The following is a 16,365-nucleotide window of genomic DNA, read 5'->3' as shown; positions in this document are numbered from 1 at the left end:
AAAGAGAGTTCTATATGAGAAAGTGATTGTACCAACTGTGATGTAAGGATCGGAGTTGTGGGGAATGAAAGTGATGGAGAGACAGAAATTGAATGTGTTTGAGATGAAGTGTCTAAGGAGTATGGCTGGTGTATCTCGAGTAGATAGGATTAGGAATGAAGTGGTGAGGGAGAGAACGGGTATAAGAAATGAGTTAGCGGCTAGAGTGGATATGAATGTGTTGAGGTGGTTTGGCCATGTTGAGAGAATGGAAAATGGCTGTCTACTAAAGAAGGTGATGAATGCAAGAGTTGATGGGAGAAGTACAAGAGGAAGGCCAAGGTTTGGGTGGATGGATGGTGTGAAGAAAGCTCTGGGTGATAGGAGGATAGATGTGAGAGAGGCAAGAGAGCGTGCTAGAAATGGGAATGAATGGCGAGTAATTGTGACGCAGTTCCGGTAGGCCCTGCTGCTTCCTCCGGTGCCTTAGATGACCGCGGAGGTAGCAGCAGTAGGGGATTCAGCATTATGAAGCTTCATCTGTGGTGGATAATGTGGGAGGTTGGGCTGTGGCACCCTAGCAGTACCAGCTGAACTCGGTTGAGTCCCTGGTTAGGCTGGAGGAATGTAGAGAGTAGAGGTCCCCTTTTTTGTTTTGTTTCATTGTTGATGTCAGCTACCCCTCAAATTTTGGGGAAGTGCCTTTGGTATATGTATGTATGTACATGCTATCTTAGCTGCAATTCCTAGTCAGCAACTCTGGCACAGTAAATTTTCATATTTTGGGTGTATTATGTAATGTTTATTAGCTGCATGCCGGTTATCCCAATTATATGACATATTCATAAGAAACCACTAAACCAGTTGTAGTTGCCATCACAACTGCACGTTTAGTGTTTGATGTTTTAAGCAGTGCCAAATGTTTTGAATCAAATTTTGGTAAAGGAATATTCCAGTAATATTTCCCAAAGTCCTTATATAACCTACACATTTTCACCCAAAATTAATTACTGATCAAAGAAATCTAGAAATTCCTCTAGGCAGAATACTTTGGTACAGCATGTGTGACTTTAGGTCTGGTTACTTTTATGGTTAACTTGGTAACACTGCACTCACTTTTTTCAAGGCCATATTCATTAACTGTCGGTATTTATTATTTCGGAACTCAGGTAACAAAGTTATCAAAATATTGCTTTATCACAAAATAACTGCAAAATATGAGAAAATAGATAAATACTGCATAAAAAACTAATATGTCAAAGCGTCGTCTGCTGTTTGCTAGTAATAGGGGGTTGGCGAGTCGTCAGCTGATTACCAAATCAAACAAATAACTTGCTACTGTACTTCATGAAATGAAGTGCAATATAAAAATAAATTCTATTATATATGAATAATAATAGTAGGTTTATATTTTGTCTGTTGAGTGTGAGTGCTTGTATGTTGTATGTCATTAGTTGGGTGTTTGATGGCTGTCAAACTCCCATATACAACTTTTTCTTAGCGTTAAGATACAGGGTGATTTTTTGGGCATTTTTCAGGAAAAGAGGTGCATCTTATGACACGGGAAATACAGTAAATATTTATCATTTCAACAACTTCAAAATCAATTAAATAATATATACAGCATCTGCATGAAACTACTTTTCTATCCTGCATCTCTACAGAATGACAAACTAACTTACCTGCCACCTCTGCCAATTCTTCTCCGAGCAAAACCAATACATCGACGAGTAGGATTTGAAAGGGAGGTGAGAGAAAATCTATATTTCGGGTCACCTCCTCCACCTTCCTTCGGAGGGACCCACGGCCAGTTGCCTTCTCTAGGCTGAAAAAGGAATATATGTTTCATATGTCATGCCACAAATCACAATACTATATGTATTTGCTCTACTTACTTATGGAGCCCTCAAGTTTTTTTCTTCTACAAAATTCATTTCCTACCTCACATATCCTTATTCTTTCAACCTACAATTTTACAATATGGTTCTCAAAGCACATTACAGGATAATTTCATCAAAATTAACTAAACTTTTGTATGTCAGAAGAATTACATTTTACTATGGTCACATCAAAGCTCCTTGAAGATTTTACCATCTTGAACGTCTGCAACTTTTTGGATATGATCTGAGGTTGTTCTTATTACTTTTATGTTCGCCATATGGGTCATAGCACGTTGAATATTTCACCTTGCTTTGTACATCAGGAAAAACACATCAAAGAATATAGTGCTGTTTTTAAACATATCTCTGGTCTTTGCCTTCTGCTGGTCTACAAGAATTCCATGTAGCTGATCTCATAGATTTTTTTATTTTACCAGAATCCATGCTTAAGGGGTTATGTGTGAAACTGACCTTCATATCCACCATACCAATTAATTTCATAACAGGTACATCTCCAGGTTCAACTTTACAGGCAGGAAAGTTGGTATCTTGCAAACTCACTCTTGCTTGCTTCACAAAAAGAAAAACTATGCCTACATTTGACATTGCTAGATGAAGAAAACAGATACTGACATACTTCAAACACCTGCAACCTGAAGGGTGTTACAAAGAAAGAAGACCCTGGCGTGTAGGGTCTTGTCACTGAAGCCTTATCAGCTGTATCTCCTCTTTTGTATAACTCTACTATCTTAGACATATGTCCCTAACAAATCCTAGATCATGAAGCTACTTTCAGTCTCATGTTTTAACTTTTCTTCCCTGAAATTATTAAACCTTAATGGCAAAGATACTTACAAGCCGGGAGAAAGCATAGTACCATTCAAACTTGACAATATTAGTATCAGTGATTCCCACCATTCTTAATGCCACTAGAGCTTCCCGTGCTAGAGGAAGCATGTCCAACTCTGTTTCTACGCATAGCTTCTCTATGTATATCACTTAGTTAAATGAAATGGAGATAAACCTTTATTGGCCAGTCAGAAATAGTATCTTTACACTTCTCAATTATATCTGCCATAGGAACAGCTTATCTCTGCATATGGTATATAATTTGGAATAAAAAAAAAAAAATCAGAAAAGCTTCCTCACTAAATATGGCAAACCTGCACTCTAAGAAACTTGGTTAACATACCTTAGACAAAGAAAACTATGACAAAACATCTATAAGGTGAAAGACATGAAAACAGATGACTGCTTGCAATATGAAAAGGCTGTGTCAATGATCAGGTTAGAATAGGGGATGAGAACATGGACAGTAATGTGCTAACAGGCCAGACACCTATCAAGGCAGCTTCTTTGTATTGATAGGAAAAGATCTACAAGGCTTTGTACAACAGCAATAGGGAAATGTGTGTAAATTTTTTATTTTAAATTTAGGGGTCAAGATTATCCCTTTCACAGGAACAGCAATGAGCTTTGGAAAGATTCACTTAAATAAATCCAATTACTTATCTAAGAGGAAAGGAATCGTTATTCAGGTAATCAAGAGACGATGGATCTACGGAATAGTTGGAGGAAGATGCATGGTGCCATCTGAGGTCTAGAGGAAAATAAGGAATACTGATATGGTCAGGACCTTGCTATTGTAGTCATGGGTTGAAATTCTTGGTGGTCCAATAGGAAAGTAACCTCTTCTGGGTGGAGTGTTAAAGATTATGATGTTAAGGATAATGATCAGACACGCCTCCAACTCATTGCAGGTTGGGATAAAAACTGCCCAGCAGATTCTATAAAACCTAAGTGTAGAAAGTCCATGGCTGTGTGTGCGATCTTCAAAGTAAAAATCAAACCAACAAACAAGGGACATTTAGTATGTCATGTTTAAAACTGTCAATATCAAATGTTTTCTTAAACAATTAAGATAGATAAAGACCTTTCAAGGTAATTTTCATGGATCTTAAAATATTTAAAAGACAAAAGGAAAAATTTTTCCTGATTTCTCATGTGGACTGGTAAAGTATTGGCCTATGTACTTGGTTTCTTGGCCAATTCAAACTTCTCTAACCTTTGTCATCCTTAATTGATAATAGAACTGAAAAAAGATGAAACTTCTAATATAATGTCAATGGAAAATGTAATGAATATTCTAGTCAAGTGATATTATAGAAGTGAAACACACACAGATGACCAGTTTCCTACGTCAGAAGCATTCCAACACCCAAACACATGATCCATATAGAAGGAAAGCAGGACGCTTCTTCTGAAGTGCTTGTATTAATCCTACTGCTGACCAGTTAGTCATCCTGACCAATTTCTATGATTTACCTTAGTATAGAAACTTCAAAACTGTTTTGTAACAGAAATGACGGATTTCACAGCATTACATTTTTGCGTAAGTTTCCTAAAGTTTATAGATTAAAATGCCAATGCATGGTTATCGACACACTGCAATAGAATTTGACCTGATACAGTAAATCTAACAGAATAAGAAGTGAAATCTAAACCAGTGTCAATACATTACAATTTTCTTTTATGATTATTGTTTTTCCCTGGACTAAAAATAGACTTGTAGAAAAGTGAAAGCATTACTTACCGCGTGGTAATTGGTAAATTTTTTTCTTCTAAAGGTAAATAAACCATCAGGTTCATTTTCTTCTTCAGTTTCAGATGGAGAGGGTGATGCACCTTCTTCATCTGAGCTAGGAGGAACAGAACCTATTGTATCCTGAAAAGGAAAACATGATCATTAACAGTGACGGAAACAAATTAGTATACATTTTGAGTTATCATTATGGGATTTTTGCGAGTCAAAAAGAGATGTGTCTTTGCAAAAAAAGAAAAAAAAAAAAAAATATATATATATATATATATATATATATATATATATATATATATATATATATATATATATATATATATATGTGTGTGTATATATATAAAAAATTCCAAGAATTATACAATCTTTCTTAATATAATGGAACTTACTGGTGGGTACGCAGAAGCTATAGTATAAGGGTCTGGGGGGTGTGTGTAAGTTGGTGTGAGCTGAGGCGTAGGGGGTGTGGATGACGCTGAAGACGAAAGGTGGCCATGATGTCGTCTGGGTTTTTTCTTGTAAGGCCGTCTTTCTCGTTTTCCATCCTCCTGTAAAATATTTCTTTATTAAAGAGACTGCCACAATGCAGAAACATTACTGATCCATGTGACGAGAGAGAGAGAGAGAGAGAGAGAGAGAGAGAGAGAGAGAGAGAGAGAGAGAGAGAGAGAGAGAGAGAGAGAGAGCTAATTCCTTATATATGAAGTCATTAATAATGGCAACAAGGAATGACTAACCAAAGAACCACCTAACTGTAAGAATAATTTTACAAAGAAACACTAGTTATCCAACTATAAAATGTTAAATGACCTACAATAAAGATTAACATTTACATATGGGAGATTACATACATACATACATATACCAAAGGCACTTCCCCCAATTTTGGGGGGTAGCCGACAACAACAAAAAAAAAAAAAAAAAAAAAAAAAAAAAAAAAAAAAAAAAAAAAAAAACCAAGACATTTCTTGAATCTCACAGTGCTCTGATAAAAAAAAAAAAAATCTGAAATGGGTTTACTTGCAGGAATATGGGAAAAAATAAAATACCTAAAGTTAGATAAATAAAAATTTATAAGTAAATTGTATAATTGTATTTTTCTTAACAAACTTACCACGTCCCAATAAATAGGAGATTACTCTATCGCGTCAGCTGCCAACCAGAGTTTCATCCTCCACATACGCCAACCCCGATCTCCTTCTGACTTGCACGACCTTGACCTCTTGTTTCCCATCATGCCCTAGAGGGACGCTACAGTCGACCTTCCAGATTGCCATTAATCATTCTCCTCTGGTTTCAGGAAAAGTGGCGTATGATAGCTGGGACTATAGCGAGAACCGATAGGGGGTCAATTACACTATTGGGATATGGTATGTATATAAAAAAAATACAATCTACTTAGAAATTATTTTTTCCGGCACAAATACTTCACACGTCCCAATAAATAGGAGCCTCAGAATTAGGAGGTGGGGAAATAGACCTTAAAGAGAGGTGAGAGAGCTGAAGGGGGGGGGGGGTTAGGTCAGTCAGGGAAAAGCAAAAGTGGGTTAAAGAAAGTAGGTTAACTAGGTAAATCTCACCCAAGGGACTTCTTCTTTGCCGGGCCATTCCATGAAGGGCCAAAGTATAAGGGGGGGGGGGGGGGCCACAACGGGACCAAGCTTGAACCCCTCTCGAGATTTGAGGGAGCAGTCCTGAAGGTAGTGGGCCGTGAAAGTTGACTGTCTCAACCATACACCTGCCCTCAGCACCTGACCAACTGCCATGTTTTTCTCAAAGGCCAGCGAGATGCCAATGCCCCGGATGTCGTGAGGCTTGACAGACCTGGGGGAGACTTCTCCCTTCTTCAGGTACACCCTTCGGATCGTCTCCCGGAGCTAGGAGATCGTATTCTCTGAGACACAAACAGTCTCCTGATAGCTGGCCAGAGGGCGGAGGTCCTCAAGAGATATTTCTGCACTGCCCTCATCGGACACAATAAAAAGTCCTCTAGGTCATCTGTCCTGGGAAGAGCGGGGATCGAGAACTCGTTGAAGGGGTCGTCTACCACCGGGTTCTGCATTTTCGCCACGAAGGAGAGAACGAACTTGAAGAACAACTTCCATTTGTGAGACTGGGAGATGTCCGCCGAGAGGCTATGGAATTCGCCTACTCTCTTGGCCGAGGCCAGGGCAAGGAGGAACACCCTCTTTAGGGTCAGTTCCCCGTCAGCAATTTGTCTGAGGCTTGAATGGCGGCTTCCTCAGGGAGTCGAGGTCTGGGGGGGGGAGAGAGGACTGCTCAAACTCTTTCATCAGCATCGAGAGGCGCTTAGGTTAAAGCCCTTGAAAAGGAATACCTGGTCCAGGGCTGCTCAGTACTTACATGCCCTGGTCAAGTTGAAGGTGTACTAGGAATTCTGCGATGTCTGAAATTGAAGCCCTGAGGGGCTGGATGCCCTTTTTGTTGCACCATTTGCCAAAGGTTGCCCATCTCGCCTGGTATATAGCCCTTGAGGATTTAGGTTTGAGGTGATCTGGCCAGCTGCCCTCTTGGAATACCACTCTCCTCAATAAGCGCTGGATAGTCTCCACGCGTGAAGTGGCTTTAGTGGAACTTCTGGAAGTGAGGCTGTCTTACCAGGTTTCATCTTAAGAGGCAAGGGCCACGGGGTTCTGCAGCCAAGACCACTCCTTTTCTGGCCACCACGGAGCTATTAGCGTTATCCTTGCCTGCTTCGCCTGCCGAAGCCAGTTCAGGGTCTGTTGCAGAAAGGTGAATGGGGGAAGGAGTAAACATCAAGTCCGTCCCATGGATGTTGGAAAGCGTCTTCCAGAGATGCTGCTGGGTCTGGCACTGGGGAACAAAAGACCGGCAGTTTCGCGTTCAGTTGTGTCGTGAAGAGGTCCAGGCATGGCGATTCCCACTTTTTTATCACCGCCCTTGCTACATCCGGATGAAGGGACCATTTCCTCAGTAACACTTGATACTTCCTGCCAAGGCCGTCCACGACCAAGTTCCTTTTTCCGTGGGATGTACATGGCTGTGAGAGAGATGGCACTGTCCTCGGTCCAAAATAAGATCTTTACTGGTAAGTCGTGGATCCGGCAGGAGCGCAGGCCGCCCTGTTTCTTGACATATGCGTCAATGGTGGCATTGTCGCTCATCAGGGCCACCCTTCTCCCCACTAACAAGCCTAACAAGACGCTGAGGGCCTTCTGAACTGCCAACAGGTCGAGTTCGTTTATGTGAAGGGTCTTCTCCTCCAGGGACCGAAGGCCTTTGGCCATCCTGTCCAGTAGGTGGGCTCCCCATCCCTCCCTGGATGCATCCATGAACAGAAGCAGTTCCAGAGAAGGATCCAGTAGTGAAAGCCCCGCCCAGGTGTTCCTTGTGTCCAACCACCACTGGAAAGCATCCCTGGTTGACTGGGACAGGGATGGCTTTGACGACAGACACTGGATTGCTAGGGTCTGTATCTCTTTCAGGTCCCACTGGGCTGGATGTAGCATCAGTCTTCCCTTGGGCACAAGTTTCTCTAGGTCTAGGGACACCAGGTGGCCTACCAGTCTCTGCCACTCCTTTAACGATGCTGGTATCCCCCTGATGAAAGGCTTCGCCATGTTTTCCAGATTCCCGATCCTCTCCTTTGCCGAGAAAGCCTTGTCTTGCAAGGAGCAAATTTCCATACCCAGGCACACTGTCCTCATGGTTGGGGAGGGCTTCGACTTTTCCCAGTTGAATGCCACCCCCAGTTCCGTGCAGAAGGTCATTAACTTGTCCCTTTGCTTCGACAACTATTCCCTGGACTACGAGAGGAGCAACCAGTGGTTGAGATACCTCAACAGTCTTATCTCTCTCTTGTGGGCCCACTGGGAGACCAGAGAAAACTCTCTTGTGAAGACCTGAGGCCTGGTCAACAAGCCAAAGAAGAGGGTGCGGAACATGAAGACTTCTTCTCCCCACTTGAACCTAAGAAACTTCCTGCTGGATGGGTGTATTGGGATCTCGAAATATGCATTCTTGAGGTCTAAGGATAGCATGAAGTCCCCTTGCCTGATAGCTGCTAGGACCGTCCTGGCCATTTCCATCTTGAACGCAGTCTTGGCAACGAAACGGTAAAGGGCTGAAAGATCTATAAATGGGTGCCATCCAACTGAGGCCTTCTCCATCAGGAACCAGCGACTGAAGGAGCCCAGCTGGTCGGGGGTGCTGTCTGGATGGCCCTTTTGATAAGCAGGTCTTGAACCTCCCCCTCTAAGGCTCTCCAACATGTTTCTTCCTTGGAGTGTAGGGGGGAGACCTCGAGTCCCAAAATCAAGGGAGGCATGGGGCCCTTTGAAGGAGATGTGGCAACTGTCCCTCAGCACTTGAACCACCCACTGGTCTGCCCCTTCCTTTGCCCAATTTCTCCACCTTGAGTTAAGGCATCACCCTACCCCCATAGGGTACCAGGGAGAGGGACCTCGTCCCCTACTTTCACTTGAAGAAGCGGCTGCTATGTACCCCCTCGGTTAGCTGGGACTCTGAACCTACTGTTTCCTGAGGCTGGCCTCTGTCCTCCTGAGGGGGGCTACGTCGGAGGGGCCCACTGGGACGAGGACGAATATTGGAACGGAGGCATAGAGGGTTGCTCACCTCACTGGGCCCTGGCCCTGCTGTGCTAACGGAGGTGGTATAGGGGGCGTGACGACGAAGCTGACAAAGATGCGAGAGCCCTGTGGAGAATCACGTCGTGCCTCTCTCTTTCATTTGAACAGTGCTTCTGCCACAATGTCCTCCAGGAAGAGAGCCTCCCTGACGAAAGGTGCGTCCCTCAAAGCCCTCAGTTTCCTATCCAGGAGTTGCTTTGGCAACCTATAGAGGACGACGTCCCTCCTCCGCAGTACCCCGTTTGATGCCGCGGTGTAAGATTGCCCCCCGCAAAGAAGGCTACGGGCCTCAACCCCGAGACTGCCAACTCCAGGAACTGTTCTCTTGCTTGGCTGCTCCTCACGTCATTTTCCAGGGCGAATGAACTAGTGCCCGTGGCCCAGAGATCCAGCCGTGAAGCCACATCCCCAGCATCCACTTACATGACTGTCACCTCCTGAACTGTGGAGCCGGGAGCCAGGGCAGCCAAGTTCCTTTTTGAAGGCTGATGTCCCTGGGAGGTCCCTTACAGAGTGTAGAAGCGCAGAAGCGGCTGTGCTTCACCTCCGGAAAGGATAAAGCTTCGGTGCGCCATGGGACCTGTTCGGCCCTTTCAGTTCCATTATGGTGGCGGTGATTCTCTTGAGCCGCTGTCCGGTGAGATAGGACCAGGGAGACCATCCTTCCCTAGTGACTCAAAACTGGCGTTCCAGGCCAGTGTTGTGTGGTCGAACTTGCATCGGAGGGGGTTTGACCAGGTAGTTCAGTCTTCTATTCAGACCCAACACCTTCCTCAAGGATGACACTTCCTCTACCACCTCGTCCTCCTGGTGGTCTCGAGACCCCGTCGCCGAAAATCCCATACCAACCAGGCAAGTCCCACTTGAGGCACCCAGCCGTGGGTCTGGGGATTCTGCATCCCTGAGATTAGGTCTCCCTTCCGAGGGAGTTCTGTGCTGCTCCCCTTGTTTTTGGCTCCTCTTTGGCACTGGAGCAGGGTCCAGTGATCTGGAGTTGTAGGAGTGGGTCCTAGAAGACTGGCGGCCCTTCACGCGGTCCTTTGCTCCTCCCCGGAGCTTGGCAGCCAGGGGGAGGGAAAACGGCGCCGTCCAACAGGTAACGGTCCTTCCAAGGAGTCTTGAGAAGTGGGTCCAAGATTCCCAACCCCGGGAAAGGATCCCTTAGCGGGGACCTGAATGGCGTCCTCTACCCGCGGAGGGGCCAAGGAGCCGCTCACTGGCTGCGGATAACAGACCGCACTGTGAAGTGTTGGGGGCTCTGAAGGCCCTTGCCAAGCCATCAGCGGAATGGCTGATCGGGCCACGTGGCTAGCACAAGGAGCCTCTGAGCAGGGATAAGGGTCATCCGCTGGCCAAGCCGCGCAACTCTGGAGCAAGCGCTAGTATAAAAGACAAAAGCATAAATCTTAGTCTATATAACCAATTCTATACACTACTATTTGCTTTCATCTCAATAAAAAAAAATCATTTTCCTATTCTAAAAATTAATCCATACAAACTAATATTATCATAACACAAGGACCTTGTGTAAACCTTCAAGTAAATATATCTTACTTCACAGTTTTTGTTTTACTCATATGATTAACACACGGATATTCTTCTAAATAGGTAGGTCGAGGACAAGGGCTCAACTTATGGGTCTCAGTATTAATAATGTTTCTTTAATTCTGTATGACTTAAAATTTTAGGTGTGATTCTCGACAGCAAATTTATTTTTGAGAAACACATTTGGTCTGACCATTCTTTACATTCAGATATAACCGGACAGTACCATGCCGTTTGTAATACTAGGTATGCAGTTGATTCGAATAGTCTTGCCTTCTCCATCATAAGACTGAATCACTACACAGTATTTTAGATTTAATCCAGTTGTGATAAAGTTGTGGAATGATCTTCCTAATAGGGCAGCTGAATCAGCAGAACTTCAAAAGTTTGAGTTTGTTGCAAATGTTTTTATGTTAAACAGGGTGACATAGGTCTCTCTTTTTTAATTTATATATGAAATATCTGTTTTAATGTTGTTACTGTTATCAAAATATATTTTCTTATTTTATTACTTCTCATATAGTTTATTCACTGTCTTATTTCCTTTCCTCATTGAGCAATTTCTTCCCTGTTGGAGCCCTTGGGTTTATAGCATCCTGCATTTCCAAAAAGGATTGTAGCTTAGCTAGTTATAATAATAATAATACATCTTTTTTCTTATAAAGTTTATCTTTTATTTCATTACATTTTTGCACTGGGTTGCTTTGCCTGCTGAGGCAATTGAGCTTGTAGTATCCTGCTTTTAAATTAGGGTACCAGTTTGGCTTGTAAAATAGCAATATGAGAAAACACTGGTTTTCTCTATAAGATAGATCTAAGTCTACTGTTAGCAAAACTTTCATGGAAATGGTTGAAAAATGTTAGAAAAGTAACAATAAGCTATGTAAATTGGACTTTGAAATACTAGCTCTCAATGCAGTGATCAGACTGTAGCTGAAGTGTTGCTAAGTTCACCTACCTAGGTTTCATGGAAACTTATTACTGTTACATAGCTTAACCAGGCCAGTAAAACCATTTGACTCAGAGACTGGCCAGTAGTTTGTCTTTAATACTAACAATTATATATCATTTGATATATATATATATATATATATATATATATATATATATATATATATATATATATATATATATATATATATATATATATATATATATATATATATATATATATTGTATTTCTTTACAAATTGATATCTGGTAAAGTTGACAATGTTGAGGATTCTGTGGAATGTCCTTGATCAATTTGTCTCCAAAATTTGAAACTTGCTATTGGTTGAAGTTTAAATTTTACCAAAATGTGTTTGTTAACCTACATTCTCTTAACGGAATATAAGGATTGGGTTATGAAGGATATTCATTCAACATTCATGAGTCAATCAAGTACCACAAATACAAAAACAAGATAGCATTGTTTTAATGTCACTTATTATCTTTTTCAGAAGGCCAAAATATGACGATGAGTTTGCTAATGCCAAGCACAAGAGGGATGAAGCCCCCTTAGGCAGTTATGTTAGTATTTTCATCAATTTCATGGTAACAAATAAGAATCTAGTACAGGCCAAATATGTATTAACACTACAGTTAGTGGATGTAATGAAATAAAATAACATACTACTAAAAACCTATAATGGCATTCTAACACCTGACAATAGCTAAAATAAAAAAATTTGTTTTTCATCACCGAGACACCATCTATGAAGAAAGGCCTCTTTTTAAAGAGAGAAATGGGTGAGAAGTAAAAGGTAGAAGGCAATGCAAGAAAACTTTCATTACTAAGTGCTATGTTATGAATACCGTGGGAAATTCATATTACACACTGAAGTAATTGAAGTAAAATAAAATGAAGATAATCCAGGACAATCCCTGAAATTAAGATATAAGCATAGGGATAACATCAATGCATAAAAGAAAAAAAAAACAAAAAACTTGAAGACAATAAAATGATCTAGCCCCAAGATGAAGAATATAAAAAACTGAAATCTAATAAATCCCAACTTAAAAATATAAACAAATAGCATCCATACACACAAATTGCCAAGGCATTTCCAGCCTTACAACAAAAAGCTTACAGAATATGGGGTATGCTTTGGCCTACGTAGAAGTCCTGCGGTCAAAGACATTAAGGTACATTGCTCTGTTGGCCTTCAGTAGGCTTACCTGGGTGAAAGTGCATACATCAACACACTGTGTGAAAGCCAACATCTAAACACCATTGAAAATATAAAATCTACATCCTAATTTCCAAATAAAACCAAGTACCCTTAAAACTTAAAAAGTAAAAACATATAGCAGAAAAAGCCCAAAATAAAAATGGTAAAGTCTGCCTCCAACCAAAGCGATACGTACTCTTTTTCTACTCACTTTGCTGGAATGTGACATAGGGGCCACCTTCAACCAAGACCCACTGCCTGAAGCACTCGAACTGATGGATCCCGACGTCAGCTGGTGATTGGAAAAGAGAGGAGCAAATGCAGGCCTCTGCGCTCTGAGCGCCGTTACTTCCGCTAACATTGTTCCGCTGAAGTCCTGCATCTCATACCTATAACATAAACATTTATATAAATTTCCATCCTTTATGTTTTTACATATACCAAGGTGGAAGTGCCTTGGTATATTATGTTTTTGGATCAATTGAATCATATAAGTATTAACAGCCTTGGGTCAATTAAATCCTAATAGCATCAATAGCCTTGGGTCAATTAAATCCTAATAGCATCAAGAGCCTTGGGTCAATTAAATGCTAATAGCATCAACAGCCTTGGGTCAATTAAATCCTAATAGCATCAACAGCCTTGGGTCAATTAAATACTAATAGTACCAACAGCCTTGGGTCAATATACTAATAGTTTCAACAGCATTGGGTCAATTAAATCCTAATAGCATCAACAACCTTGGCTCAATCAAATACTAATAGTATCAACAGCCTTGGGTCAATTAAATCCTAATAGAATCATCAGTCACAGATGATGCAGATATACTAATCCAAATGCTTAGCTTAATAATTGAAGAATGTAAACTAAACTTTTTTTACAAGCAGAAAATTTGAGAAAGTATAAAAGCAAGAAGATATTTTAATTTGAATTATTAGAGTTATCAACACTTTAATATAGAGATTATTTACTTTCTCTGTACAAAATACTAACAAGAGAGCATATAATTTTTCAAGTTAGTGTTCTGTTAAACTTTGAAACGCCTAGAATAGTAGCTTTAGTCAAAATATATACTATTTGTGTTACCCTACAATCTTAATCATATTATTTCTTATTTTCTAAAATTAATTCTTCGAGACAAAAATACCATATATTGTACAATAAACCACATTTTGGCAGCAAATGAGTTAAGACATCTACTTCCTAGCAAAAAAGGATAACGAAATTCCAGCTGATCTGAAATATAGACTAATTTTTTAAGGAGTAACAGTAACCTTTTAATATTTCTGAAAGCTGACACACTCAAGACCTCAGTAATGGGAATCATGAAAGACTATGTGGAGTTCTTTGATCTTCACCGACATGTTTGATATTAAGGATAACAAGAGTGAATGCAGTGGAATTATTAGCAGAATTAACCATTGGAAGGAGAGCTTTCTTAATATATACAGGCAAACAGATGCAGGAATATACAAGCCAGTGGCATAAGATCAATTCAAGTTGAGGTCCTACTGTCACTTTTGATTAAGGCTTTTAAATTTTTATGATAAAATCAAAATTAATACACTAGTAAATACCAAATTTTCTCTTTCAAGTAATTGCATCAAATAAATCTTTTCAAGTCAACAATCAAATCCCCTCCATAAAAATTACTTTCATATCATAATCTGAAACATATACAGCAATTAAGAAAATGCATTCATGTACACATCAAACTTCAAACACAATGAAATACTGATAGAATTACCCTGACAGCAATCAACACAACAGAAAAGAGGAAGTAACTAAATAATAAATAAGTAAACAGAAAATGTCTATTCACACAAATACTGTACTTGTATTATTAGAGAGAACTAGAAGAGAATATTTTCTCTGAATATTAGAAAATGCAAATAAAGAAAGTGGCTTTGAAAAATTTACTTCCAGGGCATTTTTTTTTTTTTTAATTAAATACTTAAGTTATTAAAAAATTTAAAGTAACAAGAACTTTCTATTAAAATAAAGATCTTCAATAGTTCTATTACACAAAATCTTTCATTTCATACCTTTCTAAACAATTAGGATTTCAGAATGCACAGAATTTGTCTTGGTATCAAAAGTTTCCCAATTACTGGCATAGCAACCAAAGGAGGAAATTTTGACAAAATGGAATATACAATGAGATTTATATCCTAAAATACCTTTGGAATTACAATGCATTATCAAAATAAACACCAACAAAATACAGAAGCAATCAACAACTCGAACTTTACCCTACACAATAAAAAGGAAACACTTTTCCCAGCACTTACCGTCTCTCGAAAACTTCTATATTAAGGTTGAGGTACTCTCGTTTCGCCTTTTCTCTTCTCTTTACCATTTCTAACAAAGTGACAGCCCGGGATAAATCTCGACGAAGTTTAAGCATCTTCTCATAACTTGACTCGTCATTCTTGCGATTTTTCCTGGTCTGCATCTTTTCAGTCCTTTTGCGGAAAGCTACGTAAGGATCATTCGCCCCTGGCCCGGACCCCTTTTCAGTTTTGACTTGCTGTAAGAAAAAAAAAAATTTAACCTTTTCCCCAAAGGCAACGAACATGGCATAGTACTGTATACGGTATAACATAAATCTATGCGCAATTAACACTAGTTATAACTGTAAAATGATTGTAAACTATATCGTACCTTAACAAACATGAATCGCAAAAGCATAAAATCCAGTAGCATAATGCATTAGTCAAACCACCAAAAGTACTCTGAGAGTAAAGCCAAAAGCCAATAATCTATGCCTGACCTGTGGTATAAGTGCATGAGCCAGTCTCAGCCTTTTGTTAAGCCAGTAGTCATAGACAGCAATGATTAAGTCATCGTCATCTTTTAAAAGCACCTTGGCCTCGTGCAATGTCACAGCCTTTAGTCCTGAAGCCTGTAAATAGATTAAAAAAAAAATACATATATAATTAAGTGACGAATAATTATTCATTTTGTGCACAAATATTTTCCAAGAGGTTGCTACAAAAGTAAATCAATACCATTAAAAGGGAGGAGATCAACAAGACCAGAGTCAAGCTCGACTCTTAAGAGCTGCCTACTACAAAAGTAAAAAGCCTTTGGAATTTTACTCCTGAGGGGGCAAAAATTACATTTCAAATGCTATCTATTTACTATTTCAATCTTTCAGACAAAACAACAGCTATTAATAACATTCACTGAAACATTTCATTGCAATGTTACAAATTTTACCAAAATATTATCATCCAAAATACCCACCCAATCTATTTTTATCTGGAACACTTTCCTGTGATCATTCTAAGCAAGACTTACTCCCAAATATAGCACAATACTGCACTATTCAAATAAATAAGAAAAAAAAAAAAATAAAAATTAACCATCTGGTACATCAACTAGTCTTCTCTAAATGCTAAGCTTTCATCAATTACAAATCAGCTCAAATTAGATGAAAATGATAGAATTTAGGGAAAGTTTATGAAAAGCTTGAAAAAAATTTATACTATTAAATATCTATCAATAAAAGAAAGATCAAATTGCAATTTACATGGGAGCCAAGAACTTAACTCTTGACATCTTTTCATCAATCTAAC

At 39.9% G+C, this 16,365-nt stretch overlaps 1 protein-coding gene across 2 annotated transcripts in view; it reads right to left on the bottom strand.

The window, feature by feature from the left end:
• E(Pc) (Enhancer of Polycomb) overlaps positions 1-16,365 on the bottom strand; it is a 75,134-nt gene that overhangs the window by 5,762 nt on the left and 53,007 nt on the right. The window contains exons 4-9 of one of the 2 annotated variants that reach the window (XM_068364191.1): positions 15,558-15,689; positions 15,076-15,314; positions 12,981-13,173; positions 4,845-5,003; positions 4,453-4,584; positions 1,662-1,804 (exon numbers count right to left, since the gene is read on the bottom strand). In XM_068364191.1, the coding sequence (XP_068220292.1) occupies positions 1,662-1,804; positions 4,453-4,584; positions 4,845-5,003; positions 12,981-13,173; positions 15,076-15,314; positions 15,558-15,689 (998 nt within the window). The remainder of the gene's footprint in view (positions 1-1,661; positions 1,805-4,452; positions 4,585-4,844; positions 5,004-12,980; positions 13,174-15,075; positions 15,315-15,557; positions 15,690-16,365) is intronic. The other variant, XM_068364192.1, reaches the window with a different exon arrangement.

Source organism: Palaemon carinicauda, chromosome 41 (genome assembly GCF_036898095.1).
Source record: "Palaemon carinicauda isolate YSFRI2023 chromosome 41, ASM3689809v2, whole genome shotgun sequence".
NCBI classification, from domain to species: Eukaryota; Metazoa; Arthropoda; class Malacostraca; order Decapoda; family Palaemonidae; genus Palaemon; species Palaemon carinicauda.
This window is presented reverse-complemented; position numbering and strand designations above follow the sequence as displayed.